Source organism: Zonotrichia leucophrys, chromosome Z (genome assembly GCF_028769735.1).
Source record: "Zonotrichia leucophrys gambelii isolate GWCS_2022_RI chromosome Z, RI_Zleu_2.0, whole genome shotgun sequence".
In the NCBI taxonomy this organism is placed as follows: Eukaryota; Metazoa; Chordata; class Aves; order Passeriformes; family Passerellidae; genus Zonotrichia; species Zonotrichia leucophrys.
Window position 1 is genome coordinate 48,183,252 of NC_088200.1, and position 22,417 is coordinate 48,205,668.

Genomic DNA, 22,417 nt, shown 5'->3' on the forward strand with positions numbered 1-22,417 from the left:
ACAGGTCTTTCAAAATTATGCTTTAACCAAAAATGGCTTGAAAAGTTAGTAGAATTGTAGTATTTGGATTACACACTATTATAGAAATACCAGGGCGCTAAATGTACATAAACAGAATTTCTATCTGTAAATAATTTAGAGAAGGGGATATCAAAGAAAATATATGCAATCAGAATGGTCATAAAAAAATAAATATTAATATGTGTAAAAGAATGAAAAAATAATTACACATAGAATTATTACATTTCAAAATAAATTATGGAAGTATCAAGAAAATAAATCCATGTACAATTAAAATTACAATTCACTCAGCAAACAGGTCTTAAAATTGTGGGCTCTGTAACTGTGTCCTGGCTTAAATATTAATTATTGAGAGAGCTTTGTAACATTTTCAAGCAAAAATGGTATTTCATTAAACTGAGAATACATCCCATCTTGCATTTATCTATAATGATTTAACAGAGTATTATTTTAAAATTTTTTTAGCATTGGTACAATTTTAAAACAATACGTGTACCTTTCCATGTGCATTCACATAAAATGTCCTCTTCATAAAATATACTCAGATGCGTTTAGGTGAAAATAAAACATAGTTACTTACCGAGCAAGATGAAGAACTGCTTCTACAATATTAGATCCATCTTTAGCACTTGTTTCACAGAATAGTGCATTGTAAGTCTGTGAGTAAAAATAAAATGTTAAGCTAACTGATCTGAGATGACTCCCATGTGAATGGGTACATTTAATTACAAATTGTTTCCTGAATAACACAAAGAATGACAGTACATTTAAATGAACACGATTTCTGCTAGTGTACTTCATTGTCGAACACATTCTCTTTAGTATTGTGAAATAAAACAGTAATTGTTTTTTAAATACTTCTGGTTTATAATTGTTATATTCTGAATTAATAAACTGAAAAAAAGCCATATTATAAACTTAATGCTCAAACTCAATCTTCTTGTCTACAAGACTATAAAATAGAAAGTGGCCAGGACAGGTTACTTAACCTAGCTACTGTAACTATAGCATCTGGTTATTGTAGGTTAATCAAAAAAACATCATTCCACAGGTAACAGACATGGTATCTATCCCAGTATAATCAATCACTTGTGCAAGCACTCATCCATTCAAGACCCTGAAGACTCCTCCTATTCTACAAAATACAGGATTTGTGCATTGCTTTCCCCCACATAAATACATGCAAAAAAAACTTGTTCACACTTCCATTTACAGCAGAGAATTTTTCTTTTCTTTCTGCACACAGGGCACGAATACAAGAGTCTCTTGAAGATGAAAACACTCCACAAAAAATCTGGACAGACACAAATCAGTCAATAGTGTGCCTCATATTTGAACTATTGAACAACTTCTATTTGGCAGCAGAAAAATTCAGTCGTCTGTCCATCCACCTTTTTATGAGAAAGACTGAGAAGTCTTTCAGAGCCAATAATGAACTTCAGCTCAGCAGACACTGAGATGTGATTTAACCCAGCAAACACCATCAAAACACAATAGTTTAATGCTAAGTGTCCATGAATCCTCATTACTTGACTTGGACAAATGAGCATAAAATTACCTTTGTTTACTAGTTTCTCACATGGTTTTCAGATAAAAATTCCTAAGACCATTTTATACTAATGAGGTGCACTTGGACCTTACCATAGCCAGCTTTTCTCCATAGTTTATAGGCACACACTTTTGCCCTTGTTCTGTAATATCTTGACGGAGATCTGCCTTGTTTCCGACCATCATAATTGGAATATTCTCATGAGTCGCATCCTGTAAGGAGTTGCATCCTGTTATTGCTAGAACATTCACAATACAAAGAAATGGCCAACATCATCATGTCACATCAATTTCCTTTCCACAAAGTCTTGTACACTAGTAGAAAAAAACTGACAAATTACAGAAGCTATGCTGAGAACTTTCTATAAACCACTCCAAATGTAAGCAGTCAGCTTAACTATCAGCCCGTAAAGATGTGTCTCCATTCCCATAAGCCTTGTTTCCCAAAAAGGAATCTAATGTGTTAAGTTCATCTAATGGAATTGGTTACTGCATCTAAATGCTGTATGACAAAAGTACTAAGGGAAAAGTAGCCAACTCCTATACCATGACTAAAAGAAAATGTTTTCACAATGAACTAAGTAATTTGCTTGCCACTTTCCCTCCTATTAAGCATCCGCAGCAGAAGAGGAAAACCCCTTGCACTACATGCAAATTCATATTCAAATAAAAAACCAAGAAGCACAAGTAGAAAGAATTCCTGAAAATTTCACTGAAGCTATAGCTATTTTATATATCTAATATATTGGTTTAAAATACAAAGACTCCAAGGACTATTCAAGCCATCCAGAAGAAGGTATCTGAAATATGCTGTCACATTCATTTTAAAAGGAAGTGAATGGGAAGAGTGTCATTGCACAACATCCTTTAACAGACAAAGATGTATCAGATTGAATTCTAACTGAGTATATCAGGATACATTTCAGACTTCTACGTAGCTTTTATTTCTATGACAGCCTCCAGTCTGGATAATTACAATTTACATCTAATATAATTTTATAAATAAAAAAACCCAATAATGTAGTGAAACATAGTTTCTAAGTTCTAACATATGTAAGGGTCTTACCTCAATCATATCCACCCATTCTCTCACATTAATAAAGCTTTTTTCACATGTTACATCATATAGCAGTAAGACACCATCTGCTCTTCTGAAGTATGATTTAGCAATACTTCGAAATCTTTCAGAAAAAAAGAAAATATTTGCATAAGGCCACATTATCAAATAATAGTTCAGTTTAATATCACTAAGATATTAGGTTTTTTCCAACCTTAATGGTTCTATGATTCAATGATTGACCTATACGTAACTTCCTAAATTGATTGCTCACTTTACTTCTTTGAAAAAGATAGAAATCCAATAAAATTATTTGAGGACTTCATGATCAATTACAGCCATCTTTGTCATGAACTTTCAATCTACAATCTTTCAATATACAATCTCCTCAACCAAGTATAGTAACTAGGTATTTACAACAAGTATTAAAATATTCTTCACAAATTCATTACACGAGAAGAACGCTGATTGGATTCCTACATACATACAGCCAACACAAATCTTGGTCAATGAACATCTTAAACTGACTTCCACAGCACTAGATTAACCTCTTAAAAAGCCCTAAAAGGTGTTGGTAAATAAGTAATGGCTCTCAAGTAAAGATGTCATAGGATTTTGAGGAAACTTTACACAATATTTTGAAGAATCATGGATATAAACTCAGCAATATACAAAGATAATTTTAGCAAAATTCCAAATTCTTTGGAAAGAAGTTTTTATATACTAAATACAATGCAAATCAGGACCACGATTTTCATGGAAAGAATAGGAGATGGGGAGGAAAGGAAGGGAATCTCTAAGAAAAAGTGTTTAAAAATATAGATGTAATAAAAACAAAAAAAGCTAAAGACTAAAAACAGAAGAAACCATATGCATCTGCTCCACCATGTAGTATTGCCAAGGAGGGACACACAGATTTAGTTAATTAATCCTGCAGTGAACCTCAACTATTTCTCTTGACACCTCAAGCATCATCAAAGATAACACATAAGCATTCCAGCTGTCTTGAGGTCTCAGCAGAGAAAAATTGCATCTCTTTACAGATACTTACATATGGATCATACAATTAATGTTTTTTTCCAGCTAGATGAAAAAAAGGCAAATGACTTTTACAAACAAAATAACTCAAATAAGGTAAAGTGCAGGGTATATCACTAACCTCTCCTGCCCAGCCGTATCCCACAGCTGTAACACTGTAGGTTCTCCATCAACAATTAGTCTTTTCATTTGAAAATCCACACCTGAAAAGAATCATGTTTATAGTCTAAAATAACCCATCAATAATCTTAAAGAAACCACAAATAAAAGGTAGGGGCTACATATAACAGTTTATCCAAAATTCGTATTTTTTAATAGGTTGTGAGATTTCAGTCAGTCATGCCCATACTTCTGAATTGCAATAATCCCCTGAATGTATTTGCATTTTCGGAGAAGAATTGATATAAATTGCAAGTCTGAACAACAAGCAAGAACTCTCGCTGCTTTATTTTGCTAAATAGTTTTATCGAAGAAGTGAAAATACACATAAAAACTTGGTTTCAAATACCAAGGAACAAAATGATAAATTAGAACAAAAATCCTGACAAGAGGCAATAAAGCAAACATAAAAGTATGATTTGATTGGAAGACAAAATTCAGTCTTTGGAATCCTTAAGAATTAAGTTTGTTAGCTGACAAGAACACTAATATACAGAAGTCGGTCAGAAATCCTTCTGCTGTACTTGAAGCAAAGCTTCAATAACACTTTGAAGAAATTGCAACAAAAAATGGTAGGAAAGACATGAAAGGATAGTACGAAACACTACAGAAAGAATGAAGCGTTGAGAAAACAAGAAAGCAATGAAAAATGCAGAAAAGCTCATCCACACACTGGAAGTTCCTTACACAGACATTCCTTCTCCGGTGCTTTGTGTTATTCAGAAAGAGGCTTTATAAAGAAAAACCAAATTAGACCAGTATCCTATCTTCTACTACAAACAGCTGTTATTACTAAGCTTTAGTACTCAATTAGGTCTCACAGCCTGCATAAGAAACTCTTTGTGTATATCCCTAGCAAGGAATCACAAATACAAGCTTTTCATCCTCTTCACTGCAAAATGACAATGAAGTTAATTTCAATATTTTAAGAAGAACACCAACTATACCTAGAGTTGCACTGGTATTGCCTTGAAATTCATTCTTGCAAAGTCTCATAAGAAAACTGGATTTTCCCACTGCTGCATCTCCAGCAAGAACAATCTTGTAAGCCTTCTCTGTACTGGGGTATTTTGGAGAGCATTCAGCTGCATCTGACTGAAAATAAAAATAATCCCTCTGTAACAACTCATAAAAACCTACCCCTCAGTATCATTCTTTTCTTCATTCTGAAGAACTGGTTACCTGAGGGGTGAGAGCAGATATGTATTTCCTCGTTGAAGCAACTGAGCTGCTTCGACTCACTGGTCGTGAGGGCTTCCAGTCTAAAACTGCAGTGCTGTTAGCAGGACTGTATGCTTCTTCATCTCTGATCTCTGGAACCTGAAAGTATGAGTTAGTTCTCTGGTGAGAAAAGTATGTTTTTCCGGAAAGGCACAGCTAAGACTGAGTAAAACACTTTAAGAGTTTGGATTAAACAGAGATAAATGACCAGATACAGCTGTGCAAGTCTAATCAAAATACGGTGATAATTCTCTTCTCATAAATTTCTGTTTAGTATAATCTACATTTTGTCTTTTAATGTTTTTATGGTTTGGCATCCATTCTTTCAGTAGTCTAACACAGCAAACTAATTTCTATAAGAAAATTTCAACTTATAACAAAGTCACAGTGAACAATTAGGACAATACTTAATTTCAAAGCTTATTTTGCAAATATTAAGAATTTCCCCAAAGACATTACTCTCTATGCTATTAATACTCAAGCTAAATCAAGTAGAGCACAGCTGTAATCAATATTATTCATAGCAAAGTCTCCACAGAGATTAACGTCTACTAAATGAACAGGTTTAAAAAAAAAAAAAAACCATATTACACTGTGCTTGATATTAGTTTTATTTTGTAGTCCTCAGAAACTCTTTCGATGTTACCAGCAATAAAACAGACACAGTAATACCTTCTTAGATTTTTTTAATTCTCTAAGACTTTAGCCTGTAAACCGATGTGTGAACTAACAGTATTCTATCTCACATGTGCTTTTTTTCTCCACTGCCGCAGCACAGTAAGAGGAAGTGAATAGAAATCTACTTTATTTCTATTCCTTTTTTATCATTAGAAAATGAGCTCCTTTCTGCATACAGTTTGACAAACTTCAAAAATTGCATAAACTTAAAAGATGAAATTATTACCTGAAAACTTATCAAAAAATGTAAATTCAAAAAGATAACTACTTATTTATTCTCAAAATATCTTCACTAATTAATTTAAATATGTATGACCCAAATATTTACTTTTAATTGGCCTGTGGGCAAAGATCCATTTTATTTTATAAACAGGAAGTTAATTTTGTCTCCAATCAAAGGCTTTTCTCAGAGAAGAAGTAAATCTGGCACTTACATCTGTATCAGAAGCATCACCACCAAAGCCTTCTTGCATACACTGTGACCTTTGAAAAATCCTTTGATGCCTATATTCCACTTCTGAATCATATTCATTTGAATCTCTCAGGGTAGACAAACCACTGTCAAAACAACTCTCAGGTAAGCTGTCAACTTCACAGTTTATCCTTTGCATCGGGTCACAAAGGGCTAAAGAATCATAATCTTCATCGACACAAGAAGAATGAGATGACCTAATAAGAAAATATTGGAGGGGGAAAAATAAATTATTCCATATTATAAATCCCAATAACAAATGCTCTTCCCAACAAAATCTGAGCCCTTCTGGAACAGTCAATTCTTAGAAATGCTAATGTTATGTTTAGGACATATGCCAATCCCTATCTTGCCTTTATAAAGAGTTTCTTTCTCAGTCATATGTCTTGGGATGCTCAAATCAAATTATTTAATCTGTGTTGCTGATGATCACTTTCCAACTGTCAGTAATTATGACTATCTGTTAATTTTAAAAAGCCTACCTAAAAGACACTCAGAAAGTGATGTACTATGAAGACATGAGAAAAAGAAAAATACATATGATGTTTTTGTGAATTTTGGCCTGCTCTAAGACATCAAACGACCTTGACATACTGTATCTCATTTAAATTAATACATTTGTTCACAGAGGCATGCATGTGCATGCCAATTAGAAACAGCTACAAATGCAGAAGATGGAGTAGCCAAGTTCAGGAGATCAGTAGTGGTGGAAGAATTCACTGAAAAAATTTCTTACAGTTTCATACACTATGCAAAACCTAAACTTTTACACAGAATTCCTCTCTTTTCCCTTTACCTTCCTTTAAAAGTAATTTTTTTTTTCCTTCTGGATACTGTAATATATAAAAATATTTTAATTAATGCAGCAATGACAGTATTGATTACAGAAAAAAAGAGATTTTATTTATGCAAATAAAAACACAGAAAAAGGAAGGTTAATAGAGTGAACCCTAAGAAAACCAATATCATAAAAAAGGTTACAATGGCTACAATCATTATCATGCTCCTTCAGCAAGACAGGGACAGGCATCAACGAAAGTGAGGCAGTAAAGGTCGCCAAGTCATAGCAGAGCAGAGAGGGTCTGGCTTAGCCCTGTTGGGAATGGATGTGATGCACAGACCTGCTAAACCAGACAAGGTCAGCATCAATCCTTGTAACAACAGCTGGCTCCCAGAGGGACTCGCCTGTGATGGCACAACACAGGAGAGTACACGGGGGAAAATCACCAAATTATGAAGCTGTTACTGAATCAAATTCTTCCCTGCACCTGGCCAAATGAGGATGACAGTGGCATCATTTTCCTATGCAGTAACATTCAGAACCATCTAATTTACACCCCTTCAGGCTAATGAATAATCACATGTATGCATGTGATCTTTGCTGTAGGATATCAAAGCATACATGGTCTTTGTATTCATGCACCTACTAGCCTATATCAAATCACTGAATTACTGAGGAAGAGTGCATGCTATAACAAAGTTAAGCTTGTCAGGAATTCCCTAAAATAAAGTTCTTAAGCAGGCACTTCTCAACTGCACTGAACTATGAATTCAATGCTGGCAATTTCATATATGCTTAAAACAAGTTAGACCAAGATGAATCTTACAGACAAAAAAAAAAAAAAAAAAAAAAACAAACATTTTAAAACAGATTGCTTAAATCATGTCAGTATACAAACCAATACCTCTTAATGCTGGTCTGATGTCAGGAGACAAAGTACTGAAAACAAACAGGTTTTGGGACATTCACATCTCTTTCTGTCTTTTGATACTATCAAGTCACACATGTTATGACTAAACTTTATTCCTACCACATAACATATTCCTACCACACTTTCTTCTAAAGTGCCTTGTATTTCTCACTTTTGTGGAAATGCAAGGGTTGCACCATGTGGCATGTACTAATAAATATTCAAAAAGAACAACATAACCAAGCCTCCAGAGAGGTTTTAGTTACTCCCTCAGAAAATCACTGAATGCAATATGCAGCTTAGAGTGGATACCTCTAAAAATTTTCAGAGGGTCCAACATTAGGGAACTGGGTTTTTGTGCATTCAGAATCAGGAAAGCGCTTTTGACAAGCAAAACTTTAAAACCAGCAAACACATCTCACATGGAGACAACACAATAAGAAGGACACTGCTGAATGAATGGGGATATTGTAAGTGTGAAGTGAAGTCAATTTAATTCCTATCCAAAATATTTTTCTTTCTGGCAGACTACTAAGACCTCTATTAGAGATCTCTCCACGGTTTGGAGTACCACTGAAAGAAAAAGAAGACAAAATAATCCATCAATTGATTAAGGACACACATTTTTGCTGATGGATCTGTTTAAAAAAACAAGTGTGAAAGCATAACATGACTGATAGCACTCAGGGTTGCCTCCAGTACCCACTGTCTTCAGGGAGTCTCTGAAATGATGAGGAAGTTCTGCTCAGTGATCTTTATCTAGTAAGTAGAAAACTAAGTACCTCTGACTATCTAATTGCATTTAGATAACTTCGTGGTTTTGTACTCTTATCCCATAAATATTCAAGTGCATCCACTACTCTTGCATGTCAGTGTGAGATAAGGTGATTTGAAGAATCAGGCCCACATTTGTACTAATTATTATATGGGGAAAAAAGGCATACAAAACGAAAAATGTTTTATTTCTCAAGTACTGAGAAAGGCTAACAAAGGTCCTCAGAAGAGTTTTACAGTTTCTCGGAGACAAAGAGGCTGAGACTCAAACTAGAATCAAAAGAGGCCAAGATCAGACAAGAAGCTGTCTGATGTCTCCATAAGTTTATGGCTTCTACTGAAGAGGGTTATTCTGAGCTTTCTGAAGTCATTGAGTAGATTCCTATTGACTTTAGTATATTTTGGATCATCTGCTAAGGTCACATATTTGTTCTAAATCAGACAGAACCATTGTCTGTTACTTAACACTAATCTCATCTTCTAAGACAAGCCATTCTCAAATTAACAAAAGCAAGCCAGGCTTACCTGTCATACCGTGGGTTTAAAGGAGAATGTTCACCATTAAATTTAGGACTGCTCCTAGAAATGGTACTTCCTGGTGAGGTATTTGCCAACCGCTGCAACAGATACATAGTAAATGCACTATACCTTTAATGAACACAGAGGATTATATCTAGATTTGTTCAGAAAAAAAAGTGCGCATCATCAAAATTACAAATTGGATGTATTTAATATATGTTTATTTATATTTTTAAAATATATATACTTCACATATATATATATTACCTCATACTTCATATATGACTGAGGGTCAGAAGGCTTATTACCTATAGCATTTAGGCTTCACCTCTGCCTTTATACTGAACATACTAGACATGTTCAACTACAAAAGGAAACAGAATTTCCAAGAGGATGATTTCATTGACTACCTGAAGACTCTGACCTCAAGACTATGAAATACTAAGCTTTGAAAAGTGATATTTAGACCATGGCATGCTGACTACTGAAAAAAATACTGAAAAAAAAGGGGAACTGTCACTAGCTGAGCTAGTTTCAGGAGAGCTACCTCCTAGTTCCTAAGAGAGATCATGAAGGAAAGGTCTCAACTAATACCATGTGACAAAAGTATTTTGTAAATTCTGCTGTGCCTCCATTTATTCACTGGAAACAGTGTCTTCTATGTAATATGCTCATTTATATTTCCACGCATGACAGTTGAAAATGGTATCCATTGTTGCATCTGTTGCATCTGTATCAACAAAAAGCAACACGCTCTGGTAGCTTGTATCAACAAAAAGCACTCATGTTCACTGGTATGGAATACTGCAAACAGGCAGTGAACTGACCCCTCTTTTCCTCCTTCCTCTCCAGTATTGTCTTTGTGGGCCCATTATTCTGATCCCATCCTTCTAAAAAAGCTATATGCTTTCCTCATGATGCCCAATTATTAGTTTTAAGAGCTTTAACAGGTTTCACAGGATAGTAAAATGACAGTGTAGAGTAGGTTTTTTCTTACTTTAAAGCCTTCCTTTCTCTAGTTTGGAGGATTTCAAGTGACATTTGCTACAAGAGACTCCAATGCAGTTCTAAGAGCCCAAAATGGTCTGACTAAGGTCTCTATCAGTAGTCCATGCCATTCATATTCACACACAACACAAATATATTCCCTCTAGTGCAGGAGAAACTGTTGATTTATTCACCTCATAAAGTATCACAGAATATTTTTTAAAATAGTAATTTTCCAAAGCACTTGGAAAGCTGCTGTGCTCTAACAAAACTTCCAGTACTTAACAAAGTGTAAGTAAAATCTAACAGAACTACACAGGAGTATTCCCACAGTGAGTCCACTGAAAAAAACCGCTATTTTCTCAGTACCCAGTGAGGTACCAGTTTAATTGTGCTGTGCTGATTCTTTCACCTTTTATGACAATGTAACAAAATCATAAATACATACCAATGATCTGTTGTACTTGCTGAAACTGTTTTCCAGTGCACTTCTTAAACCATCGTTGCTGTCATGTAATTTTCTATTAGCTGATCTAACAAGGAAACACAGTTCAACTTGCAGAACTCAAGAAAACATGAAAAACTCTCCAAAAGAAAAATTTTCAAAATACTTCTAAAAAAACCCTTTTCTTCTTTAGCTAATACTGAAGAGTTACATAAAACTGGAAACACACTGACAGATACTCAAACAAATCACTGTGAATTTTAGGCTTCAGTGGCAGCCCAGGAAGCCCATTTTCACTGGTACAGCATGGTCTCTGGTAGGTACTGTAGGAATGGTGATTAAAAAAAAAAAAAAACAAAAGCGCCAAGAAAAACCCAAACAACCCACACAATAAAACAACTAGTCCAGCTATTTCTGTACAAAATGACTACCCTTTAAATATTGCTGAGGTGATTCTGAAGACAAATATCATTAATCTGCTTGAAAAAAGGAATTTTTTTTAAAATAAGGATATTAAATAAAGATATAAAAAATCTATTCATTGTGACCCTTCTTGTGCACCTATTGCATAATACTGCACACTCTTAGTACTTTCCAGACAACAATAAGACAGGGAGTTACTGGAGAAGCAAAGCCAATAGAAAAAGGAGCCAGGCAACAATTTTTATTGGACAGACATGAACAGACTCAAATCACACATTCAGCTTAATAGAAAGAAACGAAAGTTAGTGGGGCTAAGAAAAGAAATGGAAAGAAAACAACTAGAGTGTTAGTGGGTCAGTACCACTGCAGAATTAATACCACAGTAACATTTATGACAGTTGAGAACAACACCTAATTTAGGCCATTTCAGAATTTTAATTTGAAACTCTTCCCCAAATTTCAATCCAATCTTTTGCATACTTATCCCAAATATGGTGGGACAAAGTGTGATAATAAAAACCCTGAATTTCTAAAAACTTACTGAAGTATTTCAATTTGTCTTTCCAGATTATCTCTGTCTTCAGTATACTCTCGAATAATTTCTAGATCCCTGGGGGAAAAAAAAAAAAACCAAAAAACAAACACCAAACTTAAATAAACTTATGCTTAACAGGATAGTCTTACATTTTCACCATACTGCCTTTGGCAGAGTTTACATTTATGCTGAAACATGCTGAGAGCAGTTTTACACAAAGTTAGATAATTTGGTGACTTCATTAATCTCTGCAATTATAAAGACTGTGAATGAAAATGAAAGTTGTACAAAATAACCATGGGAACTGGTTTCCTTTTCCCTTCAAATATAATTTGTATTATCTGATGATAACAACATAATGAAACTGCCCTTTATGCTCCTTTAAAAGAGTAACTAGAAGTAGCTTCCATTCATTTTAGAAAAACAAATGGTTAAGATAGACATGGAAGGCTTCCAAAACTAAAATTTATACAAGTCCTCATGTGAGTGCAAGCCATGAAGAAAAAAAAAATTCTGATTCTGTACTGTTGTTTCATTCCAAACAAAGTCCCACTAAAATCAATGGATATTGTTGCAAGATGAGAGAGTTTGCATCATAGCCAGAACTTGCTCTTTCAGAAATCTAACAAGAAATATGAGCAGCATTGATGACACGGTATCAAACATGTACCTACCCTTTAAGGCAAACTTAGAAAATAACAGTTGCTAACTGCATACATAATAATTACATCAGAGAATAGATTCTGGTTAACTTACCTCTCAGTGTTCAAAGACTGATCTGCATACTCGCTTTTTAAGGTATCTAATTCACTCTGCAGGAAAGCTATATTTGTCTGCGCTTCTAAGAGATCTTTCCTAAGTCTCTGATTTTCCTTCAAAAAAGGAAGATATTAGATGTTAGCTGTCACAGTCACCTCCACAAAATGTTGATATATTATAATAGTAGAATAAAAACCATAGTTTTTAAAAAGAAAAGTAACACAAAAATGAAATACTATAAAATTTGGCATAGAGAGGGAAAGAAAATTAAAGAAGGCTAAATCAAAAGAGAAGTTATTAAATTAATACGCGAGAACCTCTTAACTTTTTATTTTCCATTCAGTTACAAAAAAAATGGGACCACAGGATCTCAAACCATTTCTAAATGTCCTATATAGAATATGTATATATTTAAACAGGTTCTTTTTCAATTTAATAGATCCACATACACTTATCCATGACTTCAAAGGTTTACTTTCTAGATTACCATTACTAAATGTAAAAAAAAAAGCAAAAAACCTCAACAAAAATCAAAACCCAAATCTCCACAAGTATAGCAATCTGTATTGCAGACACTAAAACTGAGGCTAAATTAATATGTTAATAATAATAACATTGTCTTACCAGCAACATATCATGTATCCTTTTTTTCAGTTCAACTACATCTTCCCTGTGATTGACAGACTTGGATTGCTCCTCCAACTTGAAGTATTAAAAAAATTCACAATTAATTTATTTGGTTGTTCTGCTTTTAAAAAAGCCTTATGAAAATCACAATAAATAATTGTTAAAGTTTTACAGTTACAAAAGTTTTTAAAACTTAACAGTTTTTCTGAATGTATTAGACAGCATTATTTCAAAAATCACTGGCTTTCTAGAAAATTGATATGTTTTTTTCACTCTTTCGGTATAAAATATTCATAACTAGTGACACAGAAGACTGTCTTTAAGATAGAAACAGAAAAACACTAACTTAAAAAAAATTAAAAATTATTACTACCTCATCTATGTAGTACTTGGACAAGAAGCTCTCATGTTTCTTGTAAGAAATTTCAATTTCTGCAAATGTTCTTCTAAGTGCAATTAAATACAAAACCCAAAACATATATACACTTTGCTTGCTATAATTCTGATAAAACTTACACAAAAACCAAGGTCAAAATAAAACCTAAATTACGAAACACTCCAAAACATCATTCCCATCTGAGATTTCATTTTACTCTATTACTAGAAATCAAATTACTATCTCAGATTGCAATTGAGTTCTAAAAGACACTATACATAAAGTTGGGTACTAAAAGGCACTATATGTAAATTACAGTATCCGTGTTGCAAATTCCATCTTTATTTATAAATTACAAATACTTAGTGGCAATATTTTGGACTATTTCTAATGGGCCAAACATAAGACTAGGTAACTGCAATGTTAATAACCTGAAGGACCTAGAAAATTGTTAAGCTACAAAATTTAGGTAATAATTGCTGTTCCCTTTCCTAAGTATTTCAACAAATTACACAGCATGAATACAATAGCACAGAATGTCAACACAACCTAAAAATTATCTGCAGTTGCCATTTACTAATACAAATTAAATTAGAAACCTACAATTATGATTATCCATCTTAAGGGGAGCATTTAATGAGGTCAAGATCTCTAAAAATACTTAAAAAAACTCACCAGACTTCAACTCACTTACCTTTTTAAGTTTTTTTATTGTCACCTGAAGATCCCCAACTTCAGTGTCATACTGGCGCTTCAGCTCATTTAGTGCTTCTTCAGCCTTTTGCTTCTCCTGCAATATTTTCAATCTCATTAGAAGCTGAGACAGGTTTCAAATGTTTATCAAAAAATTCATTAATTGGTTTGGAAAGCACATGCTTTTTGCTTAGACAAATGTATCTTTCTATTCTGTCCCTTTCTGAAGATCCATAGGTTCTGATTCTGTAATTGCAGTCCACTTCTAAAACACTCACAGAAATAAAATAATGGCATGAGAGTAAAGATATGGGTCAATTCAGTGTTTTTCATTCATGATTCCTGCGCTTAATATTCTCAATGTCACTTACTTTTTTACTTCTTTCTATTTATTTTTTTTTGCTTGCAAGTGTTAGAACATTAGAGGCCCATGTCAGTAAAAGCAGATGACAGCATCTCTAGTTTTAGATAAATGGTACCATCCCAGGAACAGAGACAAGAAGGTGGTTTCACTGCTGTCTATTCAATACCACCACATCACCAGGATGGTGTCAGCAGATGGAAATGGAAGCAATGCCATCTTTTACCAGGGCATATAGCAGGGTGTGTGCCTGTGTTTAAGAGACTGCACCAAGTACTGCCTGCAAGGATGTGGTGTGCTACTGACTGGTGTGTTTCACTCACTCCAATCACTCCCAGGGGCTCCAGTTTCACAACACAAGAAGTCAGAATGCAGCAGTGAGAAGTGGAGCCAACAAAACAGGTTGAGTTTTCACATGAAAGAGGCAGGCATAGATTTTGTTTAGAATTTAGAATTTCCTGTAGGTGACACTGGCATTCACGTGTTAAAACAATAATCCAAGTAATCAATTTAAGTTGGATTTCCCTACTGTTGCCAACTTCACAGACTTGTAAGTATTGTTGGGTAACTATTTGCTTCCCTTGAAGAAACAAAATACAGGATAGGCTCATGCAGAAGCAGGTGTCCCGGTGGCATGAGTGAGATCACTCTGACAAACAATAGCCTTGATTACAGACATTAAGATTAATGGCTTAGTACATTCCCACAAAGTAAATAACTTAACATTTACACTCAGGGCGTTTTAGTAGGTGCGGTATGTGGAGTTAGGAGCTACAAGGAACACTGGAGAGTGAAAATTAAAAAAGCCTTGTGAAAAACAAGTTAACAGACCATCCCTCATACCTATGGCTAGATGCAAACAGTGATTGAGAACACAGACTACATGTAGATAATACACAGAAGATTCACTTCTGCATAATGCCGGTACATAACTGCAACCACACACATCCCAGTCATCTTTTTTAAGCAGTGAAAAACGGTATTTCAGTGATTTGTCACTTTTTGAGGAGAGTAATTCTTCAGAGAAAATGTAATTGTCTTCTAAACATTAACAACTTAGCTTCTCTGGAAGTGAAAATTTATCTCTACTAAGAGCTGCATTATCATTAGTTAAACACATCAAATCACACTTTTTTTTGGCAGGTGTGATATCTTTAAGATTTTTATGCCATTATATTTTGTTTCTAGGAACACAATAGCCTTTATGGTGTGGTAGAACTGTTTTTTTCTGTACAGGAAAAAAAGCTACTTGAACTAAATCTATCATAATACCATTTACCTTCACATATCAATTAGTGTGAACTACTTAAAATCAGCAAGTTGTCAGACAGCAGTTTGTTACTTCTGCTTCTGCAAGTACTCTGGTAAAACAACCCATAGCAAATACATATAGATGTTCAGTATACCACGTGTCCAACCAAGCAATAATTATGCCCATACTATAAGTATTAATTAAAGCATTTCTTATGCCCTCATTAAAACACTTTCACAAACTGTTATGCCCATATAAAGTTTGGCCTATCTCAAATGAATGTAGTAACAATTCAAAACAAACCAGCAAGCTGGTCATTCTCCTTTGAATTATTTAGTCACATGTGGCTCTAATATATCTCTCCCTGGGTAAGAGAAGAGGATTTTTACTCCTTTTCATATAGACTGCAAGTGGGTTGAAACAACGGATAAAACTGAGCAGATCAAAACAGAATTCCCCATTAAGTTTGATGGGCCCAGGCCCTCACACATTGCTATCACAGTTACCCCTCTTTCAAGTCTCTAAAATGTAGTTGCAGGAGAATGGAGAAAAGAAAGATCATTACTCCAAGCAGACATACAAAGCAGGACCAAATAATCAAAGCATTAAATGATACATAAATCATTTTACTAGGAGAACTAGATTACATTCTTTAGTGCTGAAATATAATTTTCTCCAGTCTGTTTTCAATACTGGTCTCAGAAAGAAACTCTTCTTGGCCAGTCCGTTCCACAAAAGGGACAGACTTTTTTTTCTTGGTTTATTACACCTAAGCACCTTTAGGAAAGCATTAAGATCATGCATTCTCTCATCTCATGCATAGCATTTTTTCATCCAGGCCCTGCCTAGAACAGCTTTGAGTCAGTCCATCAGCATCAAAACCACACGTGGCCATCAATCCTGCTTAGGATCACTGAGAGTTCAGTAATTATGAAATGCTGTAAATATAAAATACTCACTTCCTTTTTAACTTTATGCTCTGCAGCCTGTATCCGTCGTTCCATCTCTTCCTCTAACTCACTAAGTTGAACTGCTGCTTTGTCCTGAGCCCTAAAATTTAGAAGAAAATATTCTCTTAGGAATTGCCCTCCGGCTTGAAAGAAACACAGTGAGAAACTATCTGCCCACCTCAACTGAAAAAAATTAGACAGAAAGCCAGGGAAACAGTTTAACATTGCCCAGGCCTTGAAAAGGGTGTGGCTAGGAACCTAAATCCCAAATTATTTTGAAGATACTGGCAAATTAGATTTCAAATAACAGCTGCAAGCTGATGATTAGCATTAAATACATCTGCACTTTTAAAATTAATTTACAAAGATGAAAGGTGCCCCTCATTATCCTATGAAGAGACTTCAAAAGCAACTTGCATCACCCACACATACAAGATCTCTGTTCTGAGCTAATCTGCTTGGTTTTGGCAGTTATGATGTGAGACTGACAGTGCCAAGTAGTTAAAACAGGTAAATACAGTCCTTGAAACTCACAAAGCAAAAATATGATTTCTAAAATTAAAGTATAGTGGGAATGTATGATAAAACTCAAAGTTGCAGCCAAGGAAGAGGAGTCAAAATGTTTTAAGGCATTTAACTAACAACAGAGTCTGCAAAAATTTGGTCCAGAATTTATCAAAAGTATGAAGAGGCAGTCATTTGCAAGCTGCTATATGTGCTTATGCACAAGGGGATGCACACTAACTAACTTCAGAACTCAGTTTACAGAAATACTTTGCATGGCATATTTTAGCATTAGCTCTCAATAGTTTAATCAATAAAAGCATGAGAAGAGGAATAAAAAAGAAACCACAGAACTGAACTAGAAACACAATTCACTATACCTTTTTACCGCTATGGCCAGAGTTTCCATCTCTGTGCTTTGAAGTTTGATCTCTTGGATGAAGTTCTTAATGACATGCTCATATGGCTGGATTAATCTTGGTTCTGCTATGTGTATGTTCTGATACAGAACACTGACCTGCTCTTGTCTGAAAAAGAGAGATATGCACATTTTAATGCACTTATTTGGAACAAAGTTCTATTACAGGTTTGAGAAACTTACAACAAATTAAGATATTCCCCTCTTTACCTATTTTTAAAATTTGGCAAGCTAGACACAGGCTTTCAACACTCAAGACAGTATGTCTAAATTCTTTAAATTATGTTTACCATTTCCACTTCTCTAGTTTAATATTGCTACTGCAAGAAAAAAAAAAACCAACAAAAAAACAAACTGCCTACTTCTGTTCATAGTGTAGTGAAGAGAATGCCACTGGAGTAGCCCACAATGTATATCAAGTTTCTCAATTGCTCTAATGTTAATCATAATCTGTGAAGAAACATAAGATTTCAGGAGGTTGCATAAGAACTGAAAACAGGTATGAATGCCAACTACCTAAGTTAAAAGGGGAAGAAGAGACAGAGGCAGGTGGACTGCAGGCAAAATAAGAATACAGCTCCTCAGTCTCACACAAATTATTCTGGTCTACATCCAAATAAATCTGTCATTATAAGAAGTTAATTCTGTATATTACTCTCATGTGAAAAATGACAGATATATCTCATAAAGAAGAAAGAAAACATTTCCGTTGGTATTTCAGTTGTTAAAAGCTCTCCTGAATTTCACAGTGAAAAGTTGCCTCAATGCAGGAATAGTATATTCTGATTTCTATTTAATCTGGACTAATTTACATAGATTGCATGCTTTTCTAATTGTTGGAGCAAAGAACCTTTACAAGACCAAAATAAAAATAGCAGCGTAAGAGCCAAACCTCTATTACAAAGTCTACTACACAAATACCACTGATTTCTGTTCATGCTACTGGTATGTCATGCAAATCTTTGTTTTACATGCTACGTTCCAACTCCTGGATTACATTAGGCAACATAGCAGAAAATATTCTGGAACAGAATTTAGCTGTCCTAAGGAAAACTGAATGTGACTGACATAGACTATATGCTAGAACATGAACACATACTCAACAACTTAAAAACCAAATGGAAAAAAGGAACAGAGAAGATGAAGTCTAGAAAGGTGGAGAAAACAGGCCAGTAATTAAGAAATACACATTATCAGAAGCCAGAAACAATGTTTTGCAAGTTCAAGTCTAACACCATATCTAACATTACAAATACATGCTCTCTTTTTGTTGTGAATGAAAGCTTCAACTCTGATTAACCAATCCTCCTTGTCAGACAGCTAAAGTTTTCCTATCTTCAGTGGAGGTAGTACTACTTAATATATTCACCATACACATGATATAACAACTGTGCAATCCAACAAGTGTGTATTCTCTTCATTTTTTCCTCACTTGAAGCAATTCCACAGCTTTGATTATCAATGCTGCAGCACTCTGCTTCTCGTATGTGATTTCTCCACTGAATGTCTAACTTACTTTAATAAAACAGTACCACAAATGTTACTATAGCTCAAATTCCGTTTTAAACAATTTAACAACTTCAGGACACTGTAAAATTTGCTTCCAGCTGATATGTTGGCATTCATTTTGAGATAGAGAAACCTAAAACCAGCACAAAGAGATAAAGATTTACTGATGCCTGAGAAATTTCTGTGGTTTTGTCTTGCAAAGGATCTCCTTTACAAAGGCTAATCCTGTATTACCTGTATTTAGTAAGTTCAGTATCTTCCAATGTATGCACACAATTTCTTTTTCAAAATGTATTCTAAAGAGAGTAATGCTGAAGTTTATAAACAGTAGCAATAACAGATTTATCTGATCATCATTATTTATCCAAACTCTGTATAAATAATGCAACATTAAAGAGCTCCTCAAATGTGTATTTATTCAATTAATGATTTGCATTTAAAAAACTGTTAAGGACACTTCCAGAATCCACCTGGAGGCCTGTAGTCAATGTCATTCTCTGGGATCAATCAATACTGGAACCAGTCTTGTTCAACTTGTTTATCAATGAGCCAGATGAAGGGATGGAATGTACCCTCAGCAAGTTTGCTGATGGCACTAAACTGAGGGAGTGGTGATCCACCTGAAGGCTCTGCTGCCATTCTGCGGGACCTTGCTCGGCTGGAGAGCTGGGCAGAGAGAAGCTCAATGAGCTCCACGAGGGCAGGTGCAGGGTCCTGTGCCTGGGCAGGAACAGCCCCAAGTGCCAGCACAGCCTGGGGCTGTTACTACAGAGCAGCTCTGTGGGGAAGGACCTGGGATCCTGCTGGATCACAAGCCATCCATGAGCTGGCAGTGCCCCTGTGGCCAGGAGGGCCAAGGGGTCCTGGGCTGCATCAGAAAGAGCAAGGCCAGAAGGTCATGGAGGGAGTTGTGTCCCTGCTCAGCCCTGGTGAGGCCACACCTGGAGTGCTGTGTCCAGTTCTGGGCTCCTCAGTAAAAGAGACACAAGGAGCTACTGGAGAGGGTCCAGCAGGGAGTCACAAAGATAATTTGGGATCTAGAGAATCTCTCTTATGAGGAGAGACTGCAGGAACTGGGCCAGTTTAATCTGGGGAAGACAGAGAGGATCTCATTAACACATAAATATCTGAAAGGTGGGTGCCAAGAGGATGGTGCCAGATTCTTTTCAGTGGTGTCCATCAACTGGACAAGGAACAATGGCCCTAAACTAAAACAGAAGAAGTTTCACCTCAATATGAGGAAAAGTCTCTTTGACATTGAGGGTGGCAGAGCACTGAAAGAGGCTGCCCAAAGATATTGTGAAGTCTTCCTCTCTAGAGACATTCAAAACTGGCCAGATTCCTGTCTAGCCTGCTCTTAGCTGACCCTGCCTTGGCAGGGGCGTTGGACTGAAGATCTCCAAAGGCTCCTTCCAACCATAACCACTCTGTAATTCTTTTCCAAGTATATGCAAACCTGAGTTAGTTAGAGCATGGTGATAATAACACCAGGTTGTGGGTCCAATACCTGTATGGGCCATTCATTTAAGAGCTGGCCTTCATGATCCTTGTTGGTTGGTCTCTTCCAACTCAGAATATTCTGTGATCTGGAAATACACATGCCTGAATTTAAGCTAGAAATCAGTAGGCCTGTAATGCTGATCCTCTGCCACACAGCTAAGTCTGCTCTAAGATGCAGTAGTCAGAAACCCAAAGTAGTTACTGTGAGGCTTTATTCTCCCTCTGGGATGAAAAAAATGTTTAGCCCAATGACCAGCTACCACACAGTTGGATTCAAAATATTTCAGTAACACCGTTTCAGGAAGCAGCACTTAGGTTCAAGAAGTCTTCATATCCAATATCAATACAACCACAACCATACAAGAGTCCAGAAAGGGCCTGGAAAGATCACAGCTGGTCACCGAAATTCTCAATGATACTTAGATGAATGCTTCTACAGCACCAATACATAATGTCTCAATTAAAAAGTAGACTCACAACTACTACATCAATCAAAAAAAAAATCACAAAAAACCACCAAAAAACACATTAACAAAACAGATGAGAAATCAAAGTCATGCAACAAAATGCAAAGTCATGCAACAAAAAAAAATTAGCAGGATTAGTTAATCACCTATGATTTCAGGAAGATGTAATACACTTTCATGAACTGCAAAGATTGTCAGTAATTTAGTCACTCCAAGTATCCATGGATCCATGATAAAGATAGCAGCAATTATATGGACTCTGTATCAACATGCAGTAAGTATTTGAAGATTATTTGTTCCAAATTGTCATTTTTCTATTTTTAATCGTTCCTCTGCTTTCACATGATTTGGTGAATATCAGTGACACTGCTCCAGCAGGGCAGATTAGCTGCAATGAATATTGCCCAATTTTTTTGTTGCCACTTCTTGAATACACGGTATTTCTTTCCGCAAATTCATTAGTTATTCAAAATTAATTATCAAAGAAGATTTTACAAATGTATTTCACCAAGCTGACTTGAACTCTAAACAGTGTGTCCTTTTGCCAGACAAAATGTTTCAGCAAACTAATCTCAAATGCTTGGACTGGCTCTTTAAAACTTGTTTTCCTTGAAATCCTAAATTAATTTTTCAGTGTATTTGGCTGCACACCTGTAAGTTCGGCACTAACAGTTAGTGTGGAACTTAAATGTATTCACAAATACTAATGCATAGAAAGAGCATTTTCTAATATATGGCATGAAAATTTGTAACTTTGTTCACCTGGCACTATGATTATACTACTCATATATGCATTTATTTCTGTTGCTTCTGCAAAGTGCAGACACCAAATACTCGTAATCCACAAAGTGGCCAAGGACTACTTTGGCTTTACCTTACTCACCTCAAAGTATGGTTTATAGCATAAACCATCTGTAAAATTAGTACTTACTAAGAGTAATTAGTCAGTATTTGCACAGCTTCACATGAGTTAACTTAAGCAAAGTTACAGTATTCACATGGTTTCAGAGAGTTCCTGTGAAAACTGCATAAAGAAAATAAAACTGCTCTGATTATAACATAATTTCTAATATGATAGATTTAAAATACCATGGTTGAACAGAAGAGGAGAAGAAGGGAGACAGGGGGACAACTCACACCAAAAAACCCACAACACTAATTCTGGCTATATAAGATATTTAGATTATATTGTGTTATAATTTCCTTTAATCCACACAACTATTTTAATCCTTATCAATTCGTAGTATTATTTCTGGTTTGCTGACTATACAGTGAACATTTGACTCATAATCCACACTCTGTTCAGAGTTCAGAGAAAGATGATAGAATTTTTCAACTAATAACAACCCCAGAGTTGCTCAGTATCTTACACGTGTGGTCACCAGAAAGAATACACTGTTTTACACAGGCCACCCAGTCTGACGCTAAGGGCA

General features: G+C 35.3%; 1 protein-coding gene across 1 annotated transcript in view; it reads right to left on the reverse strand.

Moving 5' to 3' along the window:
* RASEF (RAS and EF-hand domain containing) overlaps positions 1-22,417 on the reverse strand; it is a 28,803-nt gene that overhangs the window by 593 nt on the left and 5,793 nt on the right. The window contains exons 2-16 of the mRNA XM_064736030.1: positions 17,471-17,617; positions 16,596-16,686; positions 14,025-14,120; positions 12,952-13,029; positions 12,325-12,440; positions 11,575-11,643; positions 10,614-10,698; positions 9,185-9,276; positions 6,157-6,391; positions 5,006-5,143; positions 4,771-4,918; positions 3,786-3,867; positions 2,636-2,750; positions 1,663-1,782; positions 602-678 (exon numbers count right to left, since the gene is read on the reverse strand). Of these exons, the coding sequence (XP_064592100.1) occupies positions 602-678; positions 1,663-1,782; positions 2,636-2,750; positions 3,786-3,867; positions 4,771-4,918; positions 5,006-5,143; positions 6,157-6,391; positions 9,185-9,276; positions 10,614-10,698; positions 11,575-11,643; positions 12,325-12,440; positions 12,952-13,029; positions 14,025-14,120; positions 16,596-16,686; positions 17,471-17,617 (1,689 nt within the window). The remainder of the gene's footprint in view (positions 1-601; positions 679-1,662; positions 1,783-2,635; positions 2,751-3,785; positions 3,868-4,770; positions 4,919-5,005; positions 5,144-6,156; positions 6,392-9,184; positions 9,277-10,613; positions 10,699-11,574; positions 11,644-12,324; positions 12,441-12,951; positions 13,030-14,024; positions 14,121-16,595; positions 16,687-17,470; positions 17,618-22,417) is intronic.